At 42.5% G+C, this 24,331-nt stretch overlaps 2 protein-coding genes across 2 annotated transcripts; one reads left to right on the top strand and one right to left on the bottom strand.

Moving 5' to 3' along the window:
- Nucleotides 1-844: 844 nt before the first annotated feature.
- ubxn6 (UBX domain protein 6) lies at nt 845-7,624 on the top strand. The gene is made up of 11 exons (XM_035177632.2): nt 845-1,052; nt 1,508-1,665; nt 2,529-2,593; nt 2,712-2,840; nt 2,961-3,058; nt 3,214-3,289; nt 3,379-3,463; nt 3,601-3,820; nt 4,358-4,488; nt 4,636-4,784; nt 5,343-7,624. The coding sequence occupies exons 1-11, from the start codon at nt 967-969 to the stop codon at nt 5,466-5,468; spliced, it is 1,323 nt and encodes a 440-aa protein (XP_035033523.1). The 5' UTR covers nt 845-966; the 3' UTR covers nt 5,469-7,624.
- Nucleotides 7,625-9,025: 1,401 nt separating this feature from the next.
- chaf1a (chromatin assembly factor 1, subunit A (p150)) lies at nt 9,026-23,883 on the bottom strand. The gene is made up of 16 exons (XM_035177631.2): nt 23,555-23,883; nt 21,985-22,032; nt 21,168-21,808; nt 20,887-20,949; nt 20,515-20,759; nt 20,305-20,386; nt 20,154-20,222; nt 18,065-18,282; nt 15,191-15,359; nt 14,889-14,969; nt 13,246-13,344; nt 12,864-13,113; nt 11,920-12,073; nt 11,435-11,753; nt 11,245-11,320; nt 9,026-9,914 (listed from the first exon to the last, which is right to left on the bottom strand). Exons 1-16 carry the CDS (start codon nt 23,616-23,618, stop codon nt 9,802-9,804), a joined length of 2,691 nt encoding a protein of 896 aa, XP_035033522.2. The 5' UTR covers nt 23,619-23,883; the 3' UTR covers nt 9,026-9,801.
- Between the last annotated feature and the right edge of the window lie 448 nt (nt 23,884-24,331).

Raw genomic sequence — 24,331 nt, 5'->3', positions numbered from 1 at the left:
TGAGCTTTGCAATTAGCATGTTCAAAAAGTACAATTAATATTTATATGAGTCATACATTTGTAGAGAAAATCCTTCTGCAGGCTAAAACCGAATAATAATTTTACCGTTTATCTCATTGACTTCACACTTTGTGTGTGTATTCTTAATGGTCCGGTCAAGTTCAGCGTTGAATTTGGTGCGATTTGGACATGTGATATGTGAATGTGTTGATTGCTGAACAGACCTCTGAAATAGCCAACATGCAATGTAAACAAATAACAGTAGTTAAGTAAACTATGCAAACTTATAAATAAACCACACACTTTAAAAGTAAAAAAGCTAATTCTGTTTCATTTAATGCAAAAGTTTTACTATAAAATCTTAACTGCAGATAAACTAGGTAGGATAAACAAAAAGTTTTCTAACTTCACTCTTCACCACAGACTGTTTACAAAAAGCTCTGCAAACAACGTCCAGCGCACAAACGATAACAAGTGGCAGTATATTGTAGAAGTGTTTGAGGAGGACTCACTAATGACAAGGTATAATTGTGAAGTAGCTCCTGAGCATCAACACAGGACAAGAGAACAGGCAGGTTTAGAACAGACTCTGCACTAGTACACATTGTTGCACTACAATATGTATCCAAACATGTCAGATAGGATAGAAAAACATTGAACTGCACTGTAAGTACTATTAGTTTACACACTTTAAGTATATTCTGCTGATACATGCATATTTCTACTTAAGTTGAATGCAGGACTTTTATTTGTGGTGGAGCATTTGAATACTTCTTCCACCATTGTCGAACACAAGCATCAGTCACTCGCGTCCATTGAATTCGTCAGTGTTCAGCTCCGCCACTTGGCGGCGACAAGGAGCCGGGTTTTCCCTCGAGTACAGTTTGTTTGGGTCGTCCTCCTCCGGGCTAACGTTAGCTAGCTGCTCTGCTTCTGCGGCCACACCTTCACCAACTGCCCAAGGAGATGAAGAAGTTATTCGATGACTTCAAGAAGGACATTAAGTTTAAAACAGCGGGGCCCGGAAAGAAGTTAACAGCCCCTGCCACCAGGCGAGTAGCGAACTTTTCTCAGCTGCCAAAGCGCTAACAACAGCTAGCCAACACAGCTAGCTGGCTAACGTCTGCTACAGTAGGTCAGCTGGTAGTTAGCTGCTGGTTTTTAATGATTGCTGAGCTGCATGAGAAGCTAAGTAGAGATATGCTGACCAGCGATCTTCACTTGGTAGATGGTCAATTTTACCTTCTGCTACGCGTTAGCAACCATATTATATAACACTCTGCATCTAATGTCAGGGCGGCTAACAGGTAATCCCTCACCAAGCTTACTCAGTCAATAGGTGAAGTAAAGTCACATTTAGCCGCAACGTTGGGTAAACAACACATGACTGAGCTGCTCATTGCGGCATCGTGACGCATCACTGCTAATGTGGTCGTTAGCTTGTGAAACACCACGGGTCAGCTGAGGTTTGACAATCGCCACCCTCCTCTGCCCTCCTCGCCCACAGCACCAAGCCCGAGGCGGTGCAGAGCAGCTCCGGGGCCAAACACAACCGCCATGCTGCCAGTGAGGGGGCCCAGCGGGCCGGGGCCGCGGCTCTGGCCAGGATTGAACAGCAGCCCCGGCCCAAGGTCCACACCTCTCAGGACCACATCAGGAACCAGGGTGAGACACGGTGCAGCCCTCTCTTTCAAAACAACCTCATTTATGATCGTGTTTATACACAAGTGTTACAGACAATCAGCTAAACAGTACAGTTAAGTAATCAGTAGCATATATTAATAGATACTGAGTGAATTTTCATTTTGGGCTGAACTATCCCTTTAACGTAAATATAGGAAAGAGAAAAGAAAGAGGGCGAAAACGGTTTCTTATTGTTGATTGGAAATTTCACTTTAAATGTCGGCAGTTATATTACTTTTTTAGTTTCTCTAATTTCTAGAGACTTGATATATTTAAAAAAAAAAGTTGTGTAGAAATCCTGTGAAATTGAAGGTATTGTTTGACATTGTGCAAACTAACGGTGCAGCCCTGGCATCACAACAATTCACACTCAGGATGGTGTCTGAAACCCAACTGAGCTGATTCCCACCGCTCTCCTAACCTCACCATTTGTCTTTTGTCGGCTGTTGGAATATGTTGCTTCATTGAAGTCATTTGAGCTGCTTCCAGACATGCACTGAACTCCTGAAATCATCCGGAGGTCCTGTCTGAAAACAGCTTTAGTAATGGAAACAACATGGAAATTGTTTAAAAGGTCAAAATATGATGAAAATAACCTATTGTCCTGGATTCTGTAAAATTGTAATTAAGCTCCTCACATAGATCGACTCGGAAGACTTTAGTCTGTTTTTTGTATGAAGTTTAACTCACTGTTGGTAGGAACCTCTGCTAGTGTTAAATATTACATGTGAAATTCTTGGAAGCAGAGCATAGTAATTCTTGTTTCAAGTTTAAAGTTCATATGTGGGAGCTTTGACTGTGTTTGGATGACTGCCACAATTCTTATTTTCTGCTTTTGATCATAGTTAAAAGAGAACTGGAGGCAGAGGCGGTGGCACTGACTGAGAAGGATAAAGCAGCGACAGCAGAGGTATGCACTGAAGTGATTTGTCAGGCTAAATGAAGCTTGCTGAAGTTATACGATTAATATGATGTTTTGCTCAGCATTTAGTGTGACAACACTGTTGAAATTACTAATTTCTTTCCAGGGATCCAAAGTGCCAATGAAAGATCCCACCTGTCTCTCTGTGTCAGGTGTGTATTTCACCTGTCCACTAACTGGAGCCACTTTAACTAAGCGTGAGAGGGAAGTACACATTAAGGAGGCCATTTTTATGGTACGTTTCAATGATATACATCACTTGTTCTTGTTTATGCTCAAATAAGAATGTGTTTGCAGTGAGATTATGTCTCAGTTAATCCTGTTAGTAAAACATGACCTGTATGTTCACTGTCAGCGGTTTGAGGAGGATGCAGTTGAGGCCTCTGTCATGATGGTCCACACATTTAACAAAGACAGAGAGAAGGTGAAAGCTGCTGTGGACATCATAAGCAAGTAAGACACTCTGCAATGATTGATAACAATACTAATGACAGAGGAAATGTTCCTTTCAGCTAGGGCTGACTTTGACCTCAGTTTGGAACTGTTTTTTTTACACTTCCATCAGTCAAAGAATTATTTTTCATTTTTCTTTGTTGCTTCATCATCAGGTATGTGGATAATATATGCAAGTGTCCCACAGAGGAGAAATACAGGAAGATTAAACTCAGCAACAAGGTGTTCCAGGTGTGGAAGAAACTAGACTCATTGCCATTTTTCTTTGTTGGCTCAGAACTGATTTCATGAATGTCATTCATCCTGTTGTTTTCTTTAAGGAGAAAGTGCGTTCTTTGGAGGGCACCAGAGAGTTCCTGGAGGCCCTGGGCTTCACAAGTATCATGCTTCCTATAGAGGGTCAAGGTAAATTACTCCTGATGAATGTTTCCTGTGCACTGTCCAATGGTTTTTCACTTTCATGTCACAGTCAACATCACAACGTGATGAATATAATTAGTCATGACATCTTTTCACTTGTGCTCACGTTTGCTGGAGATCAGAGGAGGAAGAGGAGTTCCTGGTGTTGCCAGAGCAGAGTCCTGATGCCCTGGAATTGATGAAGGAGAGAAGGGATCGACTCCAGAGAGGCGAGCCAGTCAGAGCTCAGCTGGACAGACAGCCCCAAGCTTTCAGACCCTCTCCCAACGCCCAACGCTTCGATCTGCCGTCAGAATTTTACAACCTGACAGCAGAGGAGCTCAAGAGAGAGCAACAGCAGAGGTACAGACCTCTTGGTAATAGAAGCTGCAGTCAAAAAACAAGTTCACACTACATGACCTTCGAAGTCTTCGGATCACTGTGCAGACATACTGTCTTTTAATTGAGAGTGTTAGACATCAAGCTGCAGGAGACGGGCAAGAAGTTCATTGGACATGACAATTGTAAGGAATAGAGAGCGACTCAGGTTGCATTTTTCTGTCCAAATCCGACCCAAGCCCATGAGAAAACTAACCAAGCCCGCCCATAACCCGACAGGCATTCTGTGTTTGCCCAAACCCGACCCAAGCCATATGCATTTAAAATAAGCAGCTAAAGGAAACTATATTGTTCCTTATATAAAGTTCAAATTAAAATGGGTTGTTTAGCTAACATTAAACATTTACAGTCAATTTGTGGATTGGTGAAGTTATGGTTGTGATGCTCTAGCCACAGAAAATACTAACGTGCATCTCATACCTGTCCCACGACTGTGGACTGTGTTTGTCCATCAGAGAACCTGCACTCACTGACCAGCTGGTTTTATGTGTGTTTTTTCAGGAGTGATTTGGTGGAGAAGAACGCCATGATGCGCACAAAAGCCATGAGGGAGAGAGAGGAGCAGAGGGAGAGAAGGAAATACAACTACACCCTGCTCAGGATCAGACTGCCTGATGGAAACCTGCTGCAGGGTAAGAACCCCCTCCTATTTTTACATACCAACATTCATGAATAAAAAGTTTTGTTAAAGTTGTCATTGTCAAAAACGTATAAAATGTCTTTTTTTTGTGATGTGCCTGGTTGTAAATAATGAGTCAGTGAATGATTTGTGACCACAGGCATATTTTATGCGTGGGACCGTCTGTCTGTGTTGTTTGGGTTTGTTCGGGAGTCCCTGGTGGACGGCTGGCAGCCCTTTGAGCTCATTGCACCTGGAGGTCTCAAACTACAAGAGGCAGAGGAAGTGGCGCTCGCAGAACATAACTTGGTGAGTTGCAACCAGCTGCATCTCATGGTACTGGCCTACTTTGAATCTAGATCAGATTTGTTGTCATGTATCAACCTGGTATTCATTAATCCAGCCCTGAAAACAGTCCCCAAAAAATGCAGTAGCTGCTGCAGGAAATTATTTTGCCTTTTTTTAATGGAAGTGTATAATTTAATGCAAGATTTATGTCCTCTGTAGGAACAAATGAGGTCGACAATACATTGTTTTTGTCTTTTATCGATACAGTTACATATACATTTCTAAATCAATTTGGACACTGGATATGTTCAATATAAATAAACTTTGAATAAACAAGCGTCCAGCTCTTTAGCAGCGGCGGCTGGGACTCATCAATGTAAGTGATGTTGATCACGACAACAGCGCGTTCACAACAACGGCAACTGATTCTGCTGTTCAGGGATCTGCGTACTGAGTCAATCTTCACTGAACTTTGAATAAACATAAGCAAAAGCATACCAAAGTGCCATATTTTACACAATCCTGTATTAGCACTTTGCTGCAGTCAGTTAATATTCATGTCTGTATGTTGTGTCTAAGGTCCCTGCAGCTCTACTCACCTTCTCCTGGGATGCAGCCGTGCAGGCAGATATCGCAGCTGCAGGTGGGAAGAGCCCCTCCCTTCTCAAACCGGGGCTGCTGGAAACCATTCAGACCCTGAACTGAGCAGACGTAATCTGTCCCCAAATTCTTTCCTGCTATGACCCTCCCTTGCACTGCAGGGGGTGAAGTTGCTCCTTCCAAAACAACTAGTGATGAGTGTTACTAACTTAAGTCGGTAGCAGCGATAGACTAGGGGCAACTTCTCCCCGATGCACTTGTTTTGCTGAGCGCAACCCTTCTCTTGTCACTGTGGGGTAAATGTCAACCTACAGTGTGTCTCAGCAACACATTCTGCTGAAGAAGCACTGCTAAGACATCTAAGGAGAAAGCAAGGGATGAGTGTGGTTAGTAATGCATCCTGAATGTACATGCTGTGTAGTGAACAGACTGTGGCAGCAGTCGTCCGTGCTCTACCCTACAGTCAACCTGTCAGGTATACTTCTCGTGGCATGTGGAGAGACCTTGTTTTAACTGTCAGCACTTCCCACTGTTTTTTTTTGTTGTTTTTGTTAAAGTTTTTAGTTCATCTTGCTTCCAACTGTTGAATCAGGAAACTAGAATAGCCAAGACCCAACAGTACCCTTAAAGATAGGGTTGGTAATCCTGGAAGAGCTAGCAGGCAGAAGCTACACTTTGGGAAAAAAATTAATCTATACATCCCACTCCCTCCCATCGGCCCTCTTATTAAAGATACGCCCCCAAATGACTCTTCTAGTGTGCGACAGACGCAAAAAATAAAAAACAAAGATAAATAATACCTCCTGGTGAAAAAGCGGCGACAGACAGAGATGTCAAGAGAGGTTGAGGTGATGAGAGCTTTGTGTTGTAATGACAATTGTGTGATCCCAGCAACAGAATTAACACGTCACTTCCTGCCTCTGCCTGAATATTGAAGAGGATTTCTTCCCTGACCCATATCACATTGTTCCACGAAAATCTGTTCAGTTATTTGTGTGTAATCTTGCTTACAAACAAATAAACCAAGGCCGACAGTGGTGAAGACATAACCTCAGTGACGTAGGTCTGGTCGGACACATATTTAGTATCTCAGCCTCTACAGCAGCTCCTGTGCTTTAGCTTGGTGTCATTGCACTGGCTTCTTTCAAGACTGTCTGACGCTTTGTTTGGCAGTGTTGTGGGTTCGCTCAGTGTTTAATCCGTCAGCTGATGGTCGACTGGTCTGACTTGGTGTGATAACAAGTCTGTCTCTGTTGCTCGTCTTGTCCTCTGCAGTGGCGTCATACTCCTCAGTGCTGTACTACAGTTTTTTGTGGTTGCTTACGTATGAACATAAAAGCCCAGATCATCAAATCATGTTTTTTCCGGATGGTTTGACTTACAACTGAGGTCCAAAGCTGGGGCAAATGTTTATTCAACCCCTCGCACTAAGTTTTTAGTGTGCAGTCAATTCTAATACCAAAGTATTGAATCTGATCAGTTTTAAGCACTTTTATTTAAAACTGTTTGAAAGACTTGGTATAAAATTCCCCTGGCAATTTGATAGTTTAACTGCAAAAGCCTCATGTAAACAATGTTCTGAATTACAGTTGTGATAAGTGGCTTCCTGTCATTGTTCCTGTCGTCCAGAGAGGTGGTTTATTTCTATTTGTTTGTATCAAACACATTTAATTCAGATTAAAAGGGTTTATTCTTCAAACAGTGGTATTCGTGACAACGTTTCACTGACTCCACATGTGGAATAAATGCAACTAAAGTTTACCCCGAATGTTCGTTCTATCTTTTAGATCCACCTTTTTGTCAGAGAAGTTTTTGTTATGTTTGTTAGTTGAATATATACCTGTTAAACCTGTACAAGCTTATTAGTTTCTCCTGCTTGTGGTTGGTTAAGATGACAACGACCTACCTCTCACCACACATCTCCATCGAGTCATAAACAAACAGAGCCTAAACATGTTGGTCGTGTTGAACTTTTTCATCACCACCTTCAACTTGTACCACTGTCACTGCACCAAACTCACATTAACTTCTGCCTGCCATGTTAATGTCAAGGATTTGTTATTTGTTTAGTTCCAGTGTTTGAGGGCGGGTCCGCCATGAGCAAGAGTTCTGCACTCCACAGGTTTCAATGGAAGGGTGCAAATGTGTTCTCAGCAGTGTAACTTTATTAAAACACTTGATCTATCCAGATGTTCTGAGTTGCGTTTTAACCTGCCTGTATTAAAGATCGCTTGCACTGCATCTTGTTTTTAAAAACAGAACTGAGGCGTGACTGTTTATTTGTGTAGATCTGTGTATCTAAAGAGCTTTTCTACACATACTCCTATGACAAACTATAGAGCAACTATCACAGTTCTGAATTCCCTAAAGTTATTGAACACAAACCAAACACTTCAAAAAGAAAAGATGTAACAGTTTAGGGTTTCCATGAGTTAAATGTTAAATGTCTGTTACTCCACCTCCAATTTTCATCAAAACGGATCACAACCAGTGTAATAGCTTCTTGAAGGTTTTCATCCAATTTGTTTCTTTATAATTACCCATATAATTCACGTTAATAAAAACATGAGCATTTAGTTCAAATTCTAAAACACCTAATTGCTTAACTTACTGGGCGTTAGACATGGTTTAAGGCAAGCCATATTTATTCAACATGGCTTATTGAATAAAGCCATTATATGGCTTCACACATTTAATGCAGTTTGTTGTAACACAGCAAAAACTATTTTCAGCATGAAATAAGGTGGAAGCAGCTTCACTTGTAAATGCTTCTCATGTAGCAGCAGACTGCAGCTAAATCCTGGAGGACAACCATCTGAGGTCAAACCATTAATCTACTCGTCCAATCATATTCCAGGCATCAATCCAATCAAAATTTGTAAAAGGATATCAGCAGTTGAAAATTTTACAAAGGACAAGAGAATAATTGTAGCTTTTACTTCTGATTAATTCTCGTACATTTTTCCTGTAGAGACAGTCTGGTACTAAAGAGATCAGCAGGATAAATGTTGGTTGGTAAAATGCCTACTAAATGTCAGTCAGCTGCTAACTAAGCTGGAGATGTGTCCAGGAAACTCCAGAAGAAATTACCTAAACAATTTATTGTCACCAAAACAGTATATAATTTACCTATTCATACAGATTCAAGCTCTAACTGCTGGCGAAAGGGTTGACCACACTTTACACGTGCCATGTCCGCTGAGAGTTGCGTTAAATTCATCCTAAAATGAGGGTCGGCGTCAGTCTGGTGTTCCACCATGCGTACTTGATCCCACATTCCTGTGGAGCATGCAGTCGATGTGTACAGTCAGCGCAGTCACAAATTATGGGCTGCACGCGGATGTCAGCAAAGGGGGCCGTGCCAACAGCAGCGACATGTTGGGATGAAGATATTTATGTCACGAGGACCACAGCAGACTGGTGTACGCAAAAACTGAATTCGCCTTTCGATCCATCTACAAAATATTGTCTCGAAGGGATGAATATTTGTGTGACATAACCCCAAAAAAAACACATTACATCCACTGTTATTGTCTCATCACTGACGATCAGTTTCCTGCACTAAAAAACATTTTCTTATAAGAAATATTAGTGTGCTGAAAAACTGATGGCATCACACAAGCAAAGTTACCCAGATGAAGCTGCAAGGAATGAAGGAGATATAAAAGTGCAGTACTTTTATTCATGTTTAATGAATTTATCCTGTTCAAGTATTCTTGAAAATACAGAAAATACATATTTATAAAACACGTGACACTGGACCTAATTGTACAAGTACAGATCTAGCAACTACACCAGTGAGTTGTCAGAATCAGAAATTGCAGAATAAATGCACCCACTGAAACCAAAAGGGGAAAATTCTGATAGACTTTCAGCCTCTCATTTCCCAACTAATTTCTGGTTAACTATATACATTTAGAGCGTAAAAAATTCCATGTCTTTAATTCAACATGTCAAAAATGTAAATAATGCTGTTCTTAACATCTTGGGTTCTTCTTCTGGAGAAAATTAGGTATTTCCATTCTGCTCTTCCTCCCTCTGTTCAACCCAATCTGCTGTAGCTAAAGCAGTGCCAGAAAGACACCACCTTCCCCTTTAAAGAGGCCCACGCCAAACATGCCCAACTGAAACTTTACTGCAAAAAATCAGACCCATAGCTACTGGACACTGGACAAACCTGCCCTTAAAAGTCAAGTCAGACACTGATTTTATGCACAATTATGTTTTAATGGCAAGATGGCTCCTGACTCTTTAAAAATAATTATTAGGTGAGAGGGAACTCACGATACTGAGCAGATGCTGCCTGCTGCGAGTTGCCTGTACCAGGGTGTGGTGAATCATGTTGCACGAAGATGAAGCACCACAGAGTTCAGAGGCGGGAAGGAGAAATTTGTGAGGAAACGGGAGTAGCTTGGTTGGGGGAGACTGCATCCTGTTCTCAGGCAGTGGCGAGTGCAGGAGCGGCGCTGGCCAGAGGGAGAGCAGCTGCGTCGGAGGGGGTGACTTCCATTAGGACGTCACCATCACTGGAGGATTTCTCTCTGTTTGGGCCTGGAGAGTAACATTTTATGAGGTTTTATTTACATCATGAAAAAATGCAGTAAATCAATTTGAGAAGGGCTTCTATTAAGAGTTTGCAGATGTCAATGAATGTTAATAAGTAGTGTTTTTCCATTTTGATTCAACTGTACAAATGAGATACAGCTCAAATAATGAACTTAAGTTATGCTTATAGGCTTTTTGAACTTTGGAGAGTCAGACTAACTGGATCCATATTCCCCTCCTTTAGTTTGAGTAATAAGAGGGTAACAGTGACCGCCCACTTTTAGAAGGGCTCTGGTTCAGGAAGTACATTTCCCATTTATTTTCCCTATTGATATTTCAGAAAATCCTAAAATTAGTTTTAAGCCTGAAACCAGGCCGACCAGCTATGAGATGAATTACGACCATAGAATATTTTATTTGCAACAAAAAAAAATTGGAAAACAGAAAAAAGGGCAAAGGTATAAGACTGTGTATATAATTATTTTAAGAATGAAGGAACTACACATCCCATATAAAGTCAAAGACCTGAATGTAACCGTGTATTAAATATATGTTCGCAATATATTGTAGTTTGTGTCTTGTATAGATGTATATAGGGTTTCATATAGTGTAGCATGTGTAACGTTAGTGTTGTCAGCAACATGGTACAGTGCTTTGTTCCACGACTGTCATAATAGGTAATCGGGTCGCTCTGTGGTAAACACTGCAAAGCTGAACCATCTGATTGTAGCCAACGTGACTCGCAGCTGTGGTAAACATTTCCATGGTAACCTTGAGCTCCACCAATCACAGCAGTCTCTATTACACCTGATGTTTGTGGGTAGTGTAGCACTTTTTCTTGATATTGCAAATCAAATGTGCTTTTCATAAGGATTGGTGGCTCTTGTAGCTTGTGGTAAATCTAACTTGGATTTTGACAATATTATGGTGATAATCAAAATCTCTTCAGAAAATGAATGGGATGAAGGTGTTGAGCTCTATGGCCTCATATTTCCTTTTCTCTTGTTTTGAAAACACTTCCGAACTGGAGTTGGATCAACTCTGCCTCGGTTCTTCAGAGACGATTACCAATTGAACGGTCAGAAAGAACATACCCCATCTATGTCGAAAAAACGTTTTTAAATTCCCTAATCTGCCCATTTATCATGGGTTCTTCCTTGGATCATGCCTCACCCCTACACAAAATGTCATTAAAATCGGTTCAGTAGTTTTTGCGTAATCCTGCTAACAAACAAATAAACACTGAGAAAACATAACCTCCTTGGCAGAAGCAATAAGAAAAACTGTGTAAAGGCAGTTGTAAAAACTTATTGTTTATTCTTCTTGTGTAACTCACCAGTCTGTGGGGAGATAATGACACAGTCTTCCTCATCATCCTCCTCAGTGTCAGCCTGAAAACCGTCTGCTTCCGTCTGGACAGAGAAGTGAGACCACGAGATGGTATTAAACTTGAGAAAATCATATTTTCATGAGCTGATAATCTGTTTAAAAATGTATTGTAAGAGGAAACTAATACGTTTCCCTACCGGCTCGAGATCAGTGCATCTCTTCATGAACTTGGTGATTGACATGCTCCCTGTGCTCTTCCTCTTGTTGGATGAAGATGTGGTGGAGGAGGTCTGAGGTGTAGTAGGAGAGTTTCCCTGAGAGCCCGTGGCAGCCTGGGGTTCTTCGCGGGACTCCTCTCGGGCACCTGTGATGAGGTAGGTCCACTGGCAGGGCAGTGGAAGAGCCTCCTGGCCCAAACGGGACAGGACCTCTGTGTGCACGTACCAGCAGCAGCGCCTGTAAGTTGAACGCTTCTCGTAAACAGCGTTGCTCTTGATGAGGCGCTTCAGCTGTATTCTGCAGCGAGAGGAAAAGAGTACTGAGTAACACCTTATTGGAACAGCAAACAAATCTCTAAGCTTTACAATTACACTTCTTTTGACAGTGATGTTTTAGGAGATTTGTTTCAATTAGTAAAGGAGGGGTATTCATATAATATATACATGTAGTGTCTTAAACTCACCTGGTGGGAATGTTTTCTGTTGAGCTCTGGGGGCTGGACGGTTCAGGTGGGGATGATGATGAAGTCTGCTGACGACAAAACTCCTGAAACTCTGTGATGATCACTTTGCTGCTGTTGACGTTGCCATGCAGCAGAGGCAACAGCTGATCGAGCACTGTGAGAAATAATAGAAGCCCGTTTTTAGAAAATTGCTAAATCAACTTTTAAATGAAGAACAAAAACACATTTTAAGATTAATTTAGTTCAAACTGGATCATTGAAGTTTATCTGAAATATACATTTAAGCGAAACTTACTTAACATTATTATGCTTACTAGAGTGACTAATTATTGAATTACAAATGTTATGGTAATTAAAGCAGGAAGTAGAGACAAGTAAGTCTCTCTCTCTCTCACACACACACCCACCCACACACAATCTCTGATTATATTTCTAGCAGCTGATGGCACAGGCTCCAAAACAATAAAAGTACGGCTATATACACGGTACTAAATGCCAGGACTCTTTCGGTCCTGCAATAGCAAACAAAACCTTGTTAAAACAAATTAATGGATTCAACAGAGACATTGAAACATTAGTGAAAGAAAATGAAACGCAAGATGTTCCGCGTCACACATGCGCCGCTCACGCAGTGGCCCAGGCGTTGTGTTGCACCCTTTCCAACACGAAAAATATATGCGTTGAACTCAATCAACTTGCATTGAACCATTGAACTGGTGCATAAACAGCAACAAACATTTTGCAAGATACAACTCTGGCAAGACAGCGAGGTAAGAGAGATTCAGGGTTTTCTGCAAGTTTGTGACTTTGAACGTGACTCAGTGTGAAAAAAAACATGAGTTATTAAATTAAATGTTCTGCTGGCATTGGAGTCAATTTAACAATTTGTAAAATTGCTATTATAAGCGTAAAAGGGGAATCAGTAAATGCTGTGACACACTTACATTGTGCTTCTCTCTGACACTTCTGCGACAGCTCCTCTGCACTCCTCTGGCTGGTGTCTGCTTTGGGTAAAGGCTCAACCAGACACACAGCATAAGGCTGGAGAAGCTCCAGACCAGGTCCTTCTCCCTCCCACATGCAGCCCCTCACCACTGGCTCCAGCACCTTCATCTTCTTCTTGGTGGACATTAGCTCGTCCCACTCCCTTGCTTTCACTTTCTGGCGCAGTTTCTGATTCTCCAGGTCGCCGCTCTCCAGGGAGATTACATTAATTTGTTAGAAGGTGCAAACAGGAAGAATTTTGAAAACACAAAATTCTAAATACCTGTATGTCAGATTAAGGGGTGAAATATTCAAATTTATGAAACAAATGTCACGCCCTACCTCCTCTTCCAGCGCCACCTCATCCTCTGAAAGGTAGCCATGAGGAACAAAGAAGCCATCATCATCATCGTCATCTTCACCTCCTTCCTCCTCATCTTCCTGAAAACGATCAAGAATTCAAAGTTTTATATAAAGTGCACTGTACTTTGTTGCTTGCTCAAGTTTAGGCAAATGTTTTTAACTAGGGATGCACCGATATGGAAATTCTTGGCCGATACCGATATTTAAAACAACAATCTAGCCGATAGCCGATACCGATATTTGTTTATTACTTGAATAATATGAAAAACAGAAAAAGTGACAAGTGTAACTTTAGATGCCATGGATGGACATAGACACCTATTCAGCCAAACATTTAACAGTATCACCAGGCCTACTCAAGACATCATCTCAACTGTAAACAGATGCTTGCAATGCAGCCTTACAAAACACTAGCATAAACCCTTAGGGAATGCCATATAAATTCCGCCTGGCTGTTCACACCGGACCCGCATTTCTCCGCGCCGGTTAGCCCGCGATTCTCCGCTTGTTGTTGTATGTAACCCGTTCAATGTCGGGTGACGGGGGTAAATGACGTATTCTCCAAGCAAGCCTTTAGCCCCCCCCTCTCTCTTTTTATCTATACGACTGCTTGTGTGGCTGTAGTGGATGGGCAGAGGGGGACATTTAATTATGTGATTGGGAAAATTGGGAAAATTAAAACTCCAGGACAACAGAAGGGGAATACAAAGTATGGGATGCATATTTGATCATTTATATCATATAAAATATGTCATTTATATCGTTTAAAATCATTTTTCAGTCTGTTTCCTGGCGCGATACGCTCGCTCGCACGCCGAAACCATCGGTGAAGGGCGCTGGCGCGGCGCCTCGCAGCCCATGTGAACTGCACAAAGGTTTAACAGGGGGGTGGATGGGAGGCGCCTGGCTTTCCTTGGCGCTGCGCGGCGCTTCGGCGCCCGGTGTAAACCCGGCGTCAGTGTACCATAATCTGGCTGCAGAAAACATACCAATGAACATCGGCCAATGTTATCGGTGAAAGTCAAGTTTATTACCGATACGCTGATGGCAGTAAACGAGGCGAATATCGGCCGCTACCGATATATGGCCGATACATCGGTGCACCACTATTTTTAACCCATTTCCTTTCACACAGTAAATACATTTAGAAAAATATTTAAGGCACTATTTCAACCTTGAAACAGTTATGAAGAAAACTAAAATTGTAAACTAAAATTTTAAAGAATTTCTTAATTTTCAGCTTGAAGACACAGATGCTTAATATGAAAATCATATCAGTGAGATTTCAATTGTGTATGTTTTTCTGTACATTACATTATGGTTACAGTTGCTGCTGCTTTGAAAATTCAAATTTGTGGGTTTCATTATGTCTAAAATTTTGAGTCAGCTGCTGAATAGCCATCTTGTCAGCGGCCCAACCACAATCCTTTACGAAAGCCTTATGTTATAAGTTTTATGAAAAGATTATCTGTGAATTCTATAAAAATTGTCACTGCTCTGTAAGCTGATTTTTTATGTAATGAAACCTGCTGCCGTGATCGCCCACTATAGAAGCATCTTCAATAGAAAACTTTTTAAGATCAAGAAATGACCATAATTTTTTATCCTCCAATGAAACTTACCCCTTCACTATGTGACAAAGACTCTCCTGGCTCCTCTTCCTCCCACTCTTCATCACTGTCCACCTCATAGTCCAACAAATCCTGTGGTGTCAGAACACAGCTGTTAGCACCAAAGCTACATGAATATAATTTCTAATATCAAATCAGAGATAAATTCTTATAAGTGAGACCTCTGTGTTACATTTAAACATCTGCAAGCGTAATCAATTTAATCTGCAATTTAACAAGAACCACCGTGAACTTTACTTATGAGGTGTTGACTAAACTAAATAAAAAGACACAGGCCTTAAAAATAGGTTTACCTTGTCCTGTGTGAGGGGGCAGCGAGGTGAGATGTGTGTACTCTTTTTACTCCAGGTGCCCCAGTACGCTGGACGGTAGTTCTCGTGAAACCGCAAAAGCTTCATGGGTCCGTAACGTTTGCGGTCCGGCACGCCTTCTGGTTTAGGGCCCTCCAATGTTATACACTCACTGAGGAAATAATACACATGGGGTGAGAGAATGTCTACCAGTTATCAAACAGTTAAAATTCCTCAAGTTTTTTTTCCCCTCACAGTTGAGTCGAGCTTGGTGCATCTTTATCAAGAATACAAATGAAATCAGTAACAATCACAGCATATCCTCATGGCTGTGGTTACTATGCCAATGTGTGAACCATCATGCACACCGCTGGTATTAGCTTCTCAGCTGTGAGAATTTGAAACTACTCTGTCATGATAGTAAACTGAATGGTTGGTTAGATGAAACAAGCAATCTGACAATGTTATGTTTTATTAAGCTCTAAATGTATGAAATAATCAACACTATTTGTCACTTTTGATCAATATCACACTGATGTATTAACAAGATGCAGAAAAGTGCTAACTTTGGCTGTACAGGTAAGCTGTATGGAAATGTCTTGATTCTTGTATGCATCGCAATGCAAACGACTCTGCATCGATGTAATGGCAAAGTCTATTCAGGTTTCCCTTTACCTTTAGTGTTTTAGCAGTGTCCCACCTCTAAATAATTATAAACACCACTGCTTCAGGATCAAGACAGACGCATATTAAAGGTTCCGTTGTCCCGAGTTTTTATAAAGATCATTATTATATGGGTGAGTGATTAGAAAAGAGCAGAATAATGCACCTCAGTGCAGAGGCACTGCCAAGGGGGAATAGGCAGGGCCGCCCTGATACAGTAAAGGCTTTAATCAGAGTTTTTTATTAGGTGCAGCTAGGGCTGGGCGATAAGATTCTTTAAAATCGTATCAGGACATTTTTTTTCTCAGCACCACTGCACTGGGGTGCATGGCTCTGCGCAGGTCAATACGTGAATCTGCTCCTCTGATGTTTTCGAATTACTCACACTTAGAACTGATCTTAATAAAAAAAAAAACTGCTGAATTCATATTTATTTTCCTGGATAAACGGGGCGTCGCTTCTTAAACAAAGAAGTTAAAACACAGTGCTGCATCATAATCTGTGTGGGTGTGTGTGCTCGTCTCTGCCCCTCCTCATACATGAACTGATAATCACATGTATATCACATGTAAATCGATGATGCCGGATCATGATCGTTCTGGTCACTTTAACCCTGATGTCCTGACCGTGCGCGTCACGTCACGTGTCTCATAAACTCTAGAGAGTAAACGTCAGAACTGTACGTGTCTACTTCTGATCAGTGATGGTGTTTATTGTTAAAGTGCAAAGTGAGCGCGTGTAGGAGGGAGTGAGGAGGAAGCAGAATCCGACAGAGACTCTGACACAGGACGACTGGACATTTAATGTGCGTCTGTCCTGAAGCAACTGTGGTTGTAATTATTCAGTGGTGGAAACCTGCTAAAACAATGAATAAGGCAGAAAACATGAATTGATTATGTTTAATCACTGCCTCTTTGCAGGAGTCCAAACGTTAGCACGTGTACTGCTGCTCCTCCTATACTGGGTCGGCAACCTTTTTGACAATAAGTGCCAATGTAAAATCCTCTCGTTAATTAGTGTGCCATATCAACAAGTTTTATTATTGAACCACATTAATATTTCCAACAGACATGTCATTTTATTCCATCTGTATTGGCTATATATAGAACAACACTTTAAAGAAACATGTTTATCTTATTATGATTGCAATAATAAGTTTGTCATTAACCCCACCAACCACACTCATACTCAGAATTGCAAAAGCTTGCTTCAAAGACTTTGAGAGAGTTGGCTTCTCATACCTGGACACTGCACGTTTGATCGATTCTCCCTTGTCTGCCTGATCTTTGAAACTTCTTTCGTGCTTTGTCTCAAAGTGGCGCTTAACACTGGACGTTCGGCACACAACATTTTCAAAACACAACGTGCACAGAGCATGGCCCTTATGAAAAACAAAGCCACAGTCTTCTGCCCATGAGGGCTGAAATGCCCGTGTCTTCGTTTTTTTAGACAGCCGGCATGACATCACCAATACACCTGAACGGCCGCACTTCACGGAGATTCATGTGGGGAATGCGAGCAGCGCTGGCTGGGAGGCTTCTTCTTCTTATTATTTAATGGCGATTGGCATCGAGCCTATGCCACATTACCGGCACCTAGTGGCTGGGAGGTGTTAACATCAATCAAGCTAAATAATACAGGCTGCGTGACGGCAAAACATTTGAACATTTCTTTAACAAGTGTGCCAATGATTATGGCGCCGCGTGCCAATGAGGTTGCCGACCCCTGCTCTATGCTGTGTGTCAACCTAACCTGATGTGGCTGTAACTCTATTCCAGCCACATGATAGGTTCAGCGCGGTGCTATTGTCATTATCATTGGCTGTTCGTGTTGTCTGTCAAAACATGGACAGGATGAGTTCTATCGACCATGTCTTATATTTCTATCGAGGAAACGTTATATCGTGATAATTATTGCTATCGTTTTATCGCCCAGCCCTAGGTGTAGCACACAAGTCTAAACTGAATGAATGTCGAATAAGTGTGGCCACTGTGATAGACTTACGGTTGTAGAGTCTATAAAAAAGGGAGACAATTTGTATTAATTGATGAAAAAGCAGCCATGTGCAGTAATATAGAAATTTGAGGATGTGATACATTGAAAAGCATCGTTGCTGCATTTGACTCATTGACTGCTGAATCCTAATCGAATCAAAGCGCGAGTCTAGTGAAGATGCACACCTCTGATGAAGATAATCATAATTTGCAGTCTCACCTGAGTGTGTCTGTCCGCCTGCGTTTGGTGGGTCCTGACTGACGGGGCTTTTGTCCAATCCAGTCTTTCAGTCCATTTAGGTTATTACTGGGGTTCAACAAACACCGGTCAAGATCCTCCAAAACAGAGTCCGCACACTGAACCCGACACAGCGGTGCCAGAGACATGTGTTCTTTTATCTCAAAAGGAGCAAACTTCCCACATGCAGCTGCAAGCGTCTGAAACAACATAGGGACAAAACAAGTTGTAGTTGAAATATTTGTACTTATAAATGCAATTTGACTTATTGATCCATTAGATCAGAGCAGTTTCCCAATAATTAGACTGATACGACCTGTCACAGTCAAATTTGTGCCACTAGTTTCATAATGAACAAACAAAAACACTTTGACACTTCTTTATGTTTCCCATACATTGATATATTTGTGGCAGCCTACTAAAATATCAACACTGAGCCATATATTGATTTTATATTTCTTGTTTTAACTTTAAAGGGGACATAGCATGCAAATTCCACTTTGTTAGTGCTTCTACAGGTTAATGTGGGTATCTGGCATGTCTACCAACCCAAAAACTCTGGGGAAAAAACACTCGCGCGTTTTGTTATAGTTCCTCTAAGTCAGAAACGTCATGCTTGAGCGACTCGATTGCGCTTCCTGGGTATTGTGTCGTAACAAGGAACTGGAAGTCTCCCTACATGGTCTTGGCCCCCCCCCGTCCCCCCACACTCGTTACTTCCGGGTTTACACCGGAGGCTGCGAGGCAGCGCAGCGCCGTTCCCAAGCACGCAGCCGGGCTGTTCACACGGGACGAGCATTTCTCCGCTGATCAGCCTGCGATTCACTCACATGTGGCATTTGTCTGGATCGTTGGGACTGGGAGGCTGCAGCAGCTGCTCGGGAGCGACCGCTCGTTCTCCCGTGCGTGAGCTGGAATTTGTGTCAGCGCCACACAGCAGCAGTGTGGAGGACTTCCGCAGTGTTCAGCGCTACTGTAACCCCCGAACCCCGACATTCAACGGGTACAACAACAAGCGGAGAAAGCAGAATCGCGGGCTGACCTTATATATACAGTCTATGGGGCTGACCAGCGCGGAGAAATGCTCGTCCCGTGTGAACAGCCAGGCGGCTGCGCGGCAGAACGGCGCTGCGCTGCTCTCAGCAGTCTTCCACACTGCCAGCTGTGTGGAAGACTTCCGCAGTGTTCAGCTCTACTGTACGCCCGGTTACAGTAGTTACGCCGGGTTACAGTAGTTACGCCGGAGTACGCCGGCAGCGGAAGTGCCGCTGCGAGGCAGCGCAGCGCCGTTCTCAGCGCGCAGCCGCCTGGCTGTTCACACGGACGTGCATTTCTCCGCGCTGGTCAGCCCCATAGACTGTATATATAAGGTCAGCCCGCGATTCTGCTTTCTCCGCTTGTTGTTGTACCCATTGAATGTCGGGGTTCGGGGGTAAATGATGGTCTTCATAGCCCCCTCTCTTTCTCTCTCTGCCTGTCTGCTTGTGTGCTTGTAGTGGATGGGCAGAGGGGGACATTTAATTATGTGATTGGGAAAATTAAAACTCCAGGACAACAAGGGGAATACAAAGTATGGGATGCATATTTGATAATTTATATCATATAAAATATGTAATTTATATCGTTTAAAATCATGGGGGGAGAGGGGGGAGGGGGGAGCTGGCTCATTAGCATTTAAAGGAACAGGCACTCAAAACAGGTCGCTCTGTGGAGGGCTGTTTTATACAGGGTAAAAAGGGTGCTGTTTTATATGATCCTTGTGGTATTTTGACCAAAGTATGTTACAGACATTTCATTAAGACCCCAAGGAACCATATCAACTTGTGGTAAAATGGGCATGCTATGTCCCCTTTAACAATAACAGTAAATTCTTATTTCACTGTGAAGCTGTGGGCAGTCACATTGATTCGCTCAGCCCCTCTTTTCCCTGCTCTCTCGCTTTCTCATTAACACATTGACAATGGGAGACAACCTATCACAGCAGGGGCAACAATATGAATGATGTTGACCTAATCCAAGAAAAGTTCAAGTGAAACCAATCTCACATCTTGTTGTTATGAGATCTACCGACCTTTGGAGCTTGTTGGATCTTGGATATCTGCAGAAAACGTGTAATTTCTGCTTTCTCAGCTTTGAGGCGCTGTAAACGGAAACATGTAGATTAAAAAAAAAAGTCGAGAAAATCCACAAAGCTCATCAGCAACATTTCTGTTTAAACTTACATCTTTCTCTTCCTTCAACCGTTTCTCTTCTTCCTTCACTCGCTTGTCCTCTTCTCTCTTCCGTTTTTCTTCGAGCTTGGCTCTAGGGAAAATGTAATCACATTTAGCTCAACAAAATCAATATTATCTGTGCTAAACCACTTTTATCCTGCACAGACTTATGGAACCAAAAAATAGACTTTAGAGTAACAGGAACTTGGCATTACTCACTCTAGCTTGGATTTCCGTAGCTCCTCTTTTGCTTTTAACTTGTCTGCTTTTTCCTTTTCTTCCTTCTCTTTTTTCTCTCGTTTCTCTCGCTCATCTTTTTCCCTTTTCTCACGTTTTTCCCTTTCTCGTTCCTCCTTCAGTTTACGAGCCTCTTCTTTCTTTTTCTCTTTTACAGCTTTAGCCTCTTCCTTCTGGCATTCCTTCTCCTGACGCAAACGAAGCCTCTCCTCTTGTTCTTGTAAACCCTGCATCGCAAAATTCAGACAATGTTTTCACACTTAATAGATATTGAAGCGAATGGCAAATACAACCTGTAACATATCACATTGTGTTTTAATCAATGTTTTTAAAAAAGACAAATAGAACTCCAACCTTCAATGAGCGTCTTGTGATCTTTTTCTGATCTTCTGGTATCTTGGGGGTGGTCTTTGGCTCCTATGAGAGGGGGAGGGCAAATCTGATAATCAGTCTGACAAATTTTAATATTTTTGTATGTATAAATTTAAATAAATCTGACTGTGCTTAAAACATCTTCAAAAATGCTATTATCAGCAGACATATTTGTCCAAATAAACAGGGTTAACCCTATTTATAACGGCTAATCTTACACAACCCTCAGTGGGATTAGACAGAAAGCAGAGAGATGTGCATACTGTAGGTGTTGTAGTGGGTGTAGGGTCATCACTCTTGGACTTCTCTGGAGAACTTTCAGACATGGAGCTCACTGATGAGGCTGACAGTGCGGACTTATTTCCCAAACTGGAAACATTTCCTGACTCATTCTGCTCCTCTGGTTCACTGTCAGAATCCTGTGTTGTGTCAATCTGAGAAATAGATGTTTGATGGCCATCTTCATCCGCCGCCGCCTCCTCCTCCTCCTCTTCTTCTTCTTCTTCATCATCATCATCGACAACTGCACAGTCTACAGTGTGTGTCTGAATTTGATCAAGGTTGATGGATTTCTCCGAAGAGGCAGTTTTGTCTTTGCTTTGTTGCTTGTCTTTTGTTGGGAGGCAGGGAGAAGGAGGGGCAGGTGAAATAAGGTGTTTTACAAGAGACATGTTGTTGTCCTCAGTCAGATCTATAACCATGTTCTTGTTAGAGGCCGTGGGGCACCTTCGGCTCAAGAAGCCATCGAGGGGCCCGCGACCATTAACCAAGGGTTGTTTGGGGAGAGGGGAGGACTCATTCTCATTTTCTCTGTCTGAAGGCTCGGGGTAGGCATGTGCGCAGGGGCGTTTATGTGAGTGGTTCTCTTTGGGTTCAGAGTTCAGGCGCTTGAATGGGAGACGAGCTGCGGGCAGAAGAAAAATAGTCACCACCACACTTGTATATAATGTAAAACAGATGGAGGTAAATTCAAAGTTGTTCATTAAAATGCTGTCATTACAATATCTGAGGTCTTACTCTGAATTATCTTTCAACTGTGTCAAAACTCATGAAAAATGAAAATCGAACTTAGATTTTTACCTTGTATAAAATTCTTGTTGGCATTTTTACTTGGCTTACGATCCATGCCTGAGAAGAACAAAAACATTGGCACATCAGAAAAGCATACATCATGTCAAAACTTCACTTCGTAATATTTAGAGACAGATAACAGAAATAATGAAGTTGCGTGGATACTGGTCAAAGAAGATCATTAAATGAGAGTTTGGACAAATAATGACACAGCAACTTCTTGAAGACAGTGGTGTCAAAAAAAACATCGACCACCACTCCAAACAAAGCTTTCAAAGTTATAACTCATAAGCATACATATATCTGAAATGACAGTAACCTTGGTGCAGACCGCCCATTTGACACATTGACTCCCATCATTTACCTTTTGTTTACTGTACTGCTGTGATGACCACACGCCGGTGCAGCTACTGCAGTGCGTCTTAAAGTCCTCATCACATTTATTTAATGTGTAACTACATCACATCACAGCAGCGCCCAGACTAATGTTATTTATGGTGTTTTAATACATGCCAGAACAGTCTCCATCGGCGACGTGTTACGGTGACAGTGTGACAATGAATGTAATGGTTGTGTTTGGTTTGCTCTCCCGCCAACCGGGGCAGTCGTCGGTGCAGCAGGCCCGGTCTGGTCCGCAGGGCACGCACCTTAGTGCTGCCGGGGAAAAGGATATCCGCCTGGCTACAATCAGAACCTCCAGAAACCCTCTTATAACTACAATGAAGGGTTCTAACGTTGTGTGCCACGACCGCTGAGAGTGTGGATGTGTGAACGAGCTACGACAAAGTCTGAGCTGTGGAGGGGCTCACCTATGAGACTCTCATGTCTGTAGCTAACGTTAACCACCTCACGGGGCGCTAGCATTAGTAGCCTGTGTGCTAACCTTACAAAACTAGCATCTGTGCCAAGCACTCTTGGCCGGAGCTACAAGCTAGCTGCAGAGCAAACCGGCCAACACAGTTTACCACCGGGTTACACACTTTAACTACAATACAACAGAAGCATGCCTGGAAAGACGTGTGTGTGTGATTTGAATCACACGTTTCTTAAACATAACTTTGTTATTTTTAACTGACGTTTAATCTTCGAGTAGCAATTAGCAATACCGGTGTTGTATCGAAGTCCGTTTCCCAATCCATATGATTCCCCCCTTACCTTTCTCTGAATCGAAACTCTAACGTTGTCTCTAAATACTTCAAGTCTTTCCTGTGATGTTTATTCTGACCCCAAGTTTATATCCCAAACTAACCCCTGACCGGTGGCATGTTAGCTGTGCATGGCTAGTTTTAATGTTTGAAAGCTTAGCGGCAGAGTTACACATTAAATCAGTTAACACTTGTCTCGTAGCAGTGACAACAGCAAACGCTGACCGGTGTCGTCGGGGAAAACGAGGTTGTTGGCCTTACTTAACCGAGCCTTTAATGGCGGAGTGTTTTGTATTAATAGGAACTTTGTCATCATTCTGTGTTCGACTAATAGAAAAAAAACACGGAACTGCAGCCCCGCGCATTGCAGCAGTACACATTTTGGTAACGTTGAAGAGCATTTGCACGCCTGCTAGACGTGGCATTAGCGTTACCTCTTCTGCGGGGTGTCGATGCTGCCAAGTGGCCGTCCACAGATGGGTTTTCCGCCGCCAACATCCCAAACACTGACCGGGGGCTCGAGTCGCTTGCGATTCCTCCGGCGAAACGACTTCAGAACAACGGAACAGTTTGTGGAAAACGCTCGAGGACAGCCCCGATGCTAAACAAAAAGCTACGCGTTTACCTCAACGACGTGTATTTCTAATCTATTTCACAGAAAACATGACGCAGGCTCCTTCCTCCTCTCCCACACTCTCCCTCGGTTTACCCCGATGCCTGCCTCGCGCTCAGTCGGAATTGGCGGGAGTGTGTCGCTTGCTTCGATAACCTCCTCTGATTGGTCAGCGCCAAGTCACTGTGCGCTGCAGGAGGCGTTTGATTTACACACCCGAGCTGCACTTTGCTCGGTGCTCCGTGTGTTGAAGCGCTTTGGGCGATTTGTAACCACATTACAGCTTTAAATGTTGTATGATAGTTGCATTTTACAACATAAAGAATCAGTCATGCGAGTTAAAGATTTCCAATGGACCCGTTATCTGTTGTTATAAACATACTATCCACCCCATCGAGGACAGCATGTGGCGTCACCCGACATTTGCCTCTCAGGGCACGCCCTCTGTCAGATGTTTCGGCCTCTGTGATTGGTGGATGTGCTTGACTCTGGGAAGTCAGGGTTGCCATGTTGTGGGACAGTAAAATACGGATGTTTTACACATATGCAGTGAAATGAATAAAGAGAGTCGGAATGAAAGCAGGATGCGGTGTTTGAT

Source organism: Hippoglossus stenolepis, chromosome 14 (genome assembly GCF_022539355.2).
Source record: "Hippoglossus stenolepis isolate QCI-W04-F060 chromosome 14, HSTE1.2, whole genome shotgun sequence".
NCBI lineage: Eukaryota > Metazoa > Chordata > Actinopteri > Pleuronectiformes > Pleuronectidae > Hippoglossus > Hippoglossus stenolepis.
Note: the sequence above shows the minus strand (reverse complement) of the source record. Positions and strands in the feature narration are given on the sequence as shown.

Coding starts and splice junctions, on each gene's coding strand:
- ubxn6 (XM_035177632.2), top strand. CDS start 967: ATGAAGAAGTTATTCGATGACTTCAAGAAGGACATTAAGTTTAAAACA. Junction 1,666..2,528: donor GGACCACATCAGGAACCAGG/GTGAGACACGGT, acceptor TTTTGATCATAG/TTAAAAGAGAACTGGAGGCA. Junction 4,489..4,635: donor TGATGGAAACCTGCTGCAGG/GTAAGAACCCCC, acceptor TTGTGACCACAG/GCATATTTTATGCGTGGGAC.
- chaf1a (XM_035177631.2), bottom strand. CDS start 23,618: ATGTTGGCGGCGGAAAACCCATCTGTGGACGGCCACTTGGCAGCATCG. Junction 20,387..20,514: donor CTACGGAAATCCAAGCTAGA/GTGAGTAATGCC, acceptor CATTTTCCCTAG/AGCCAAGCTCGAAGAAAAAC. Junction 13,114..13,245: donor AGGTGGCGCTGGAAGAGGAG/GTAGGGCGTGAC, acceptor ATCTCCCTGGAG/AGCGGCGACCTGGAGAATCA.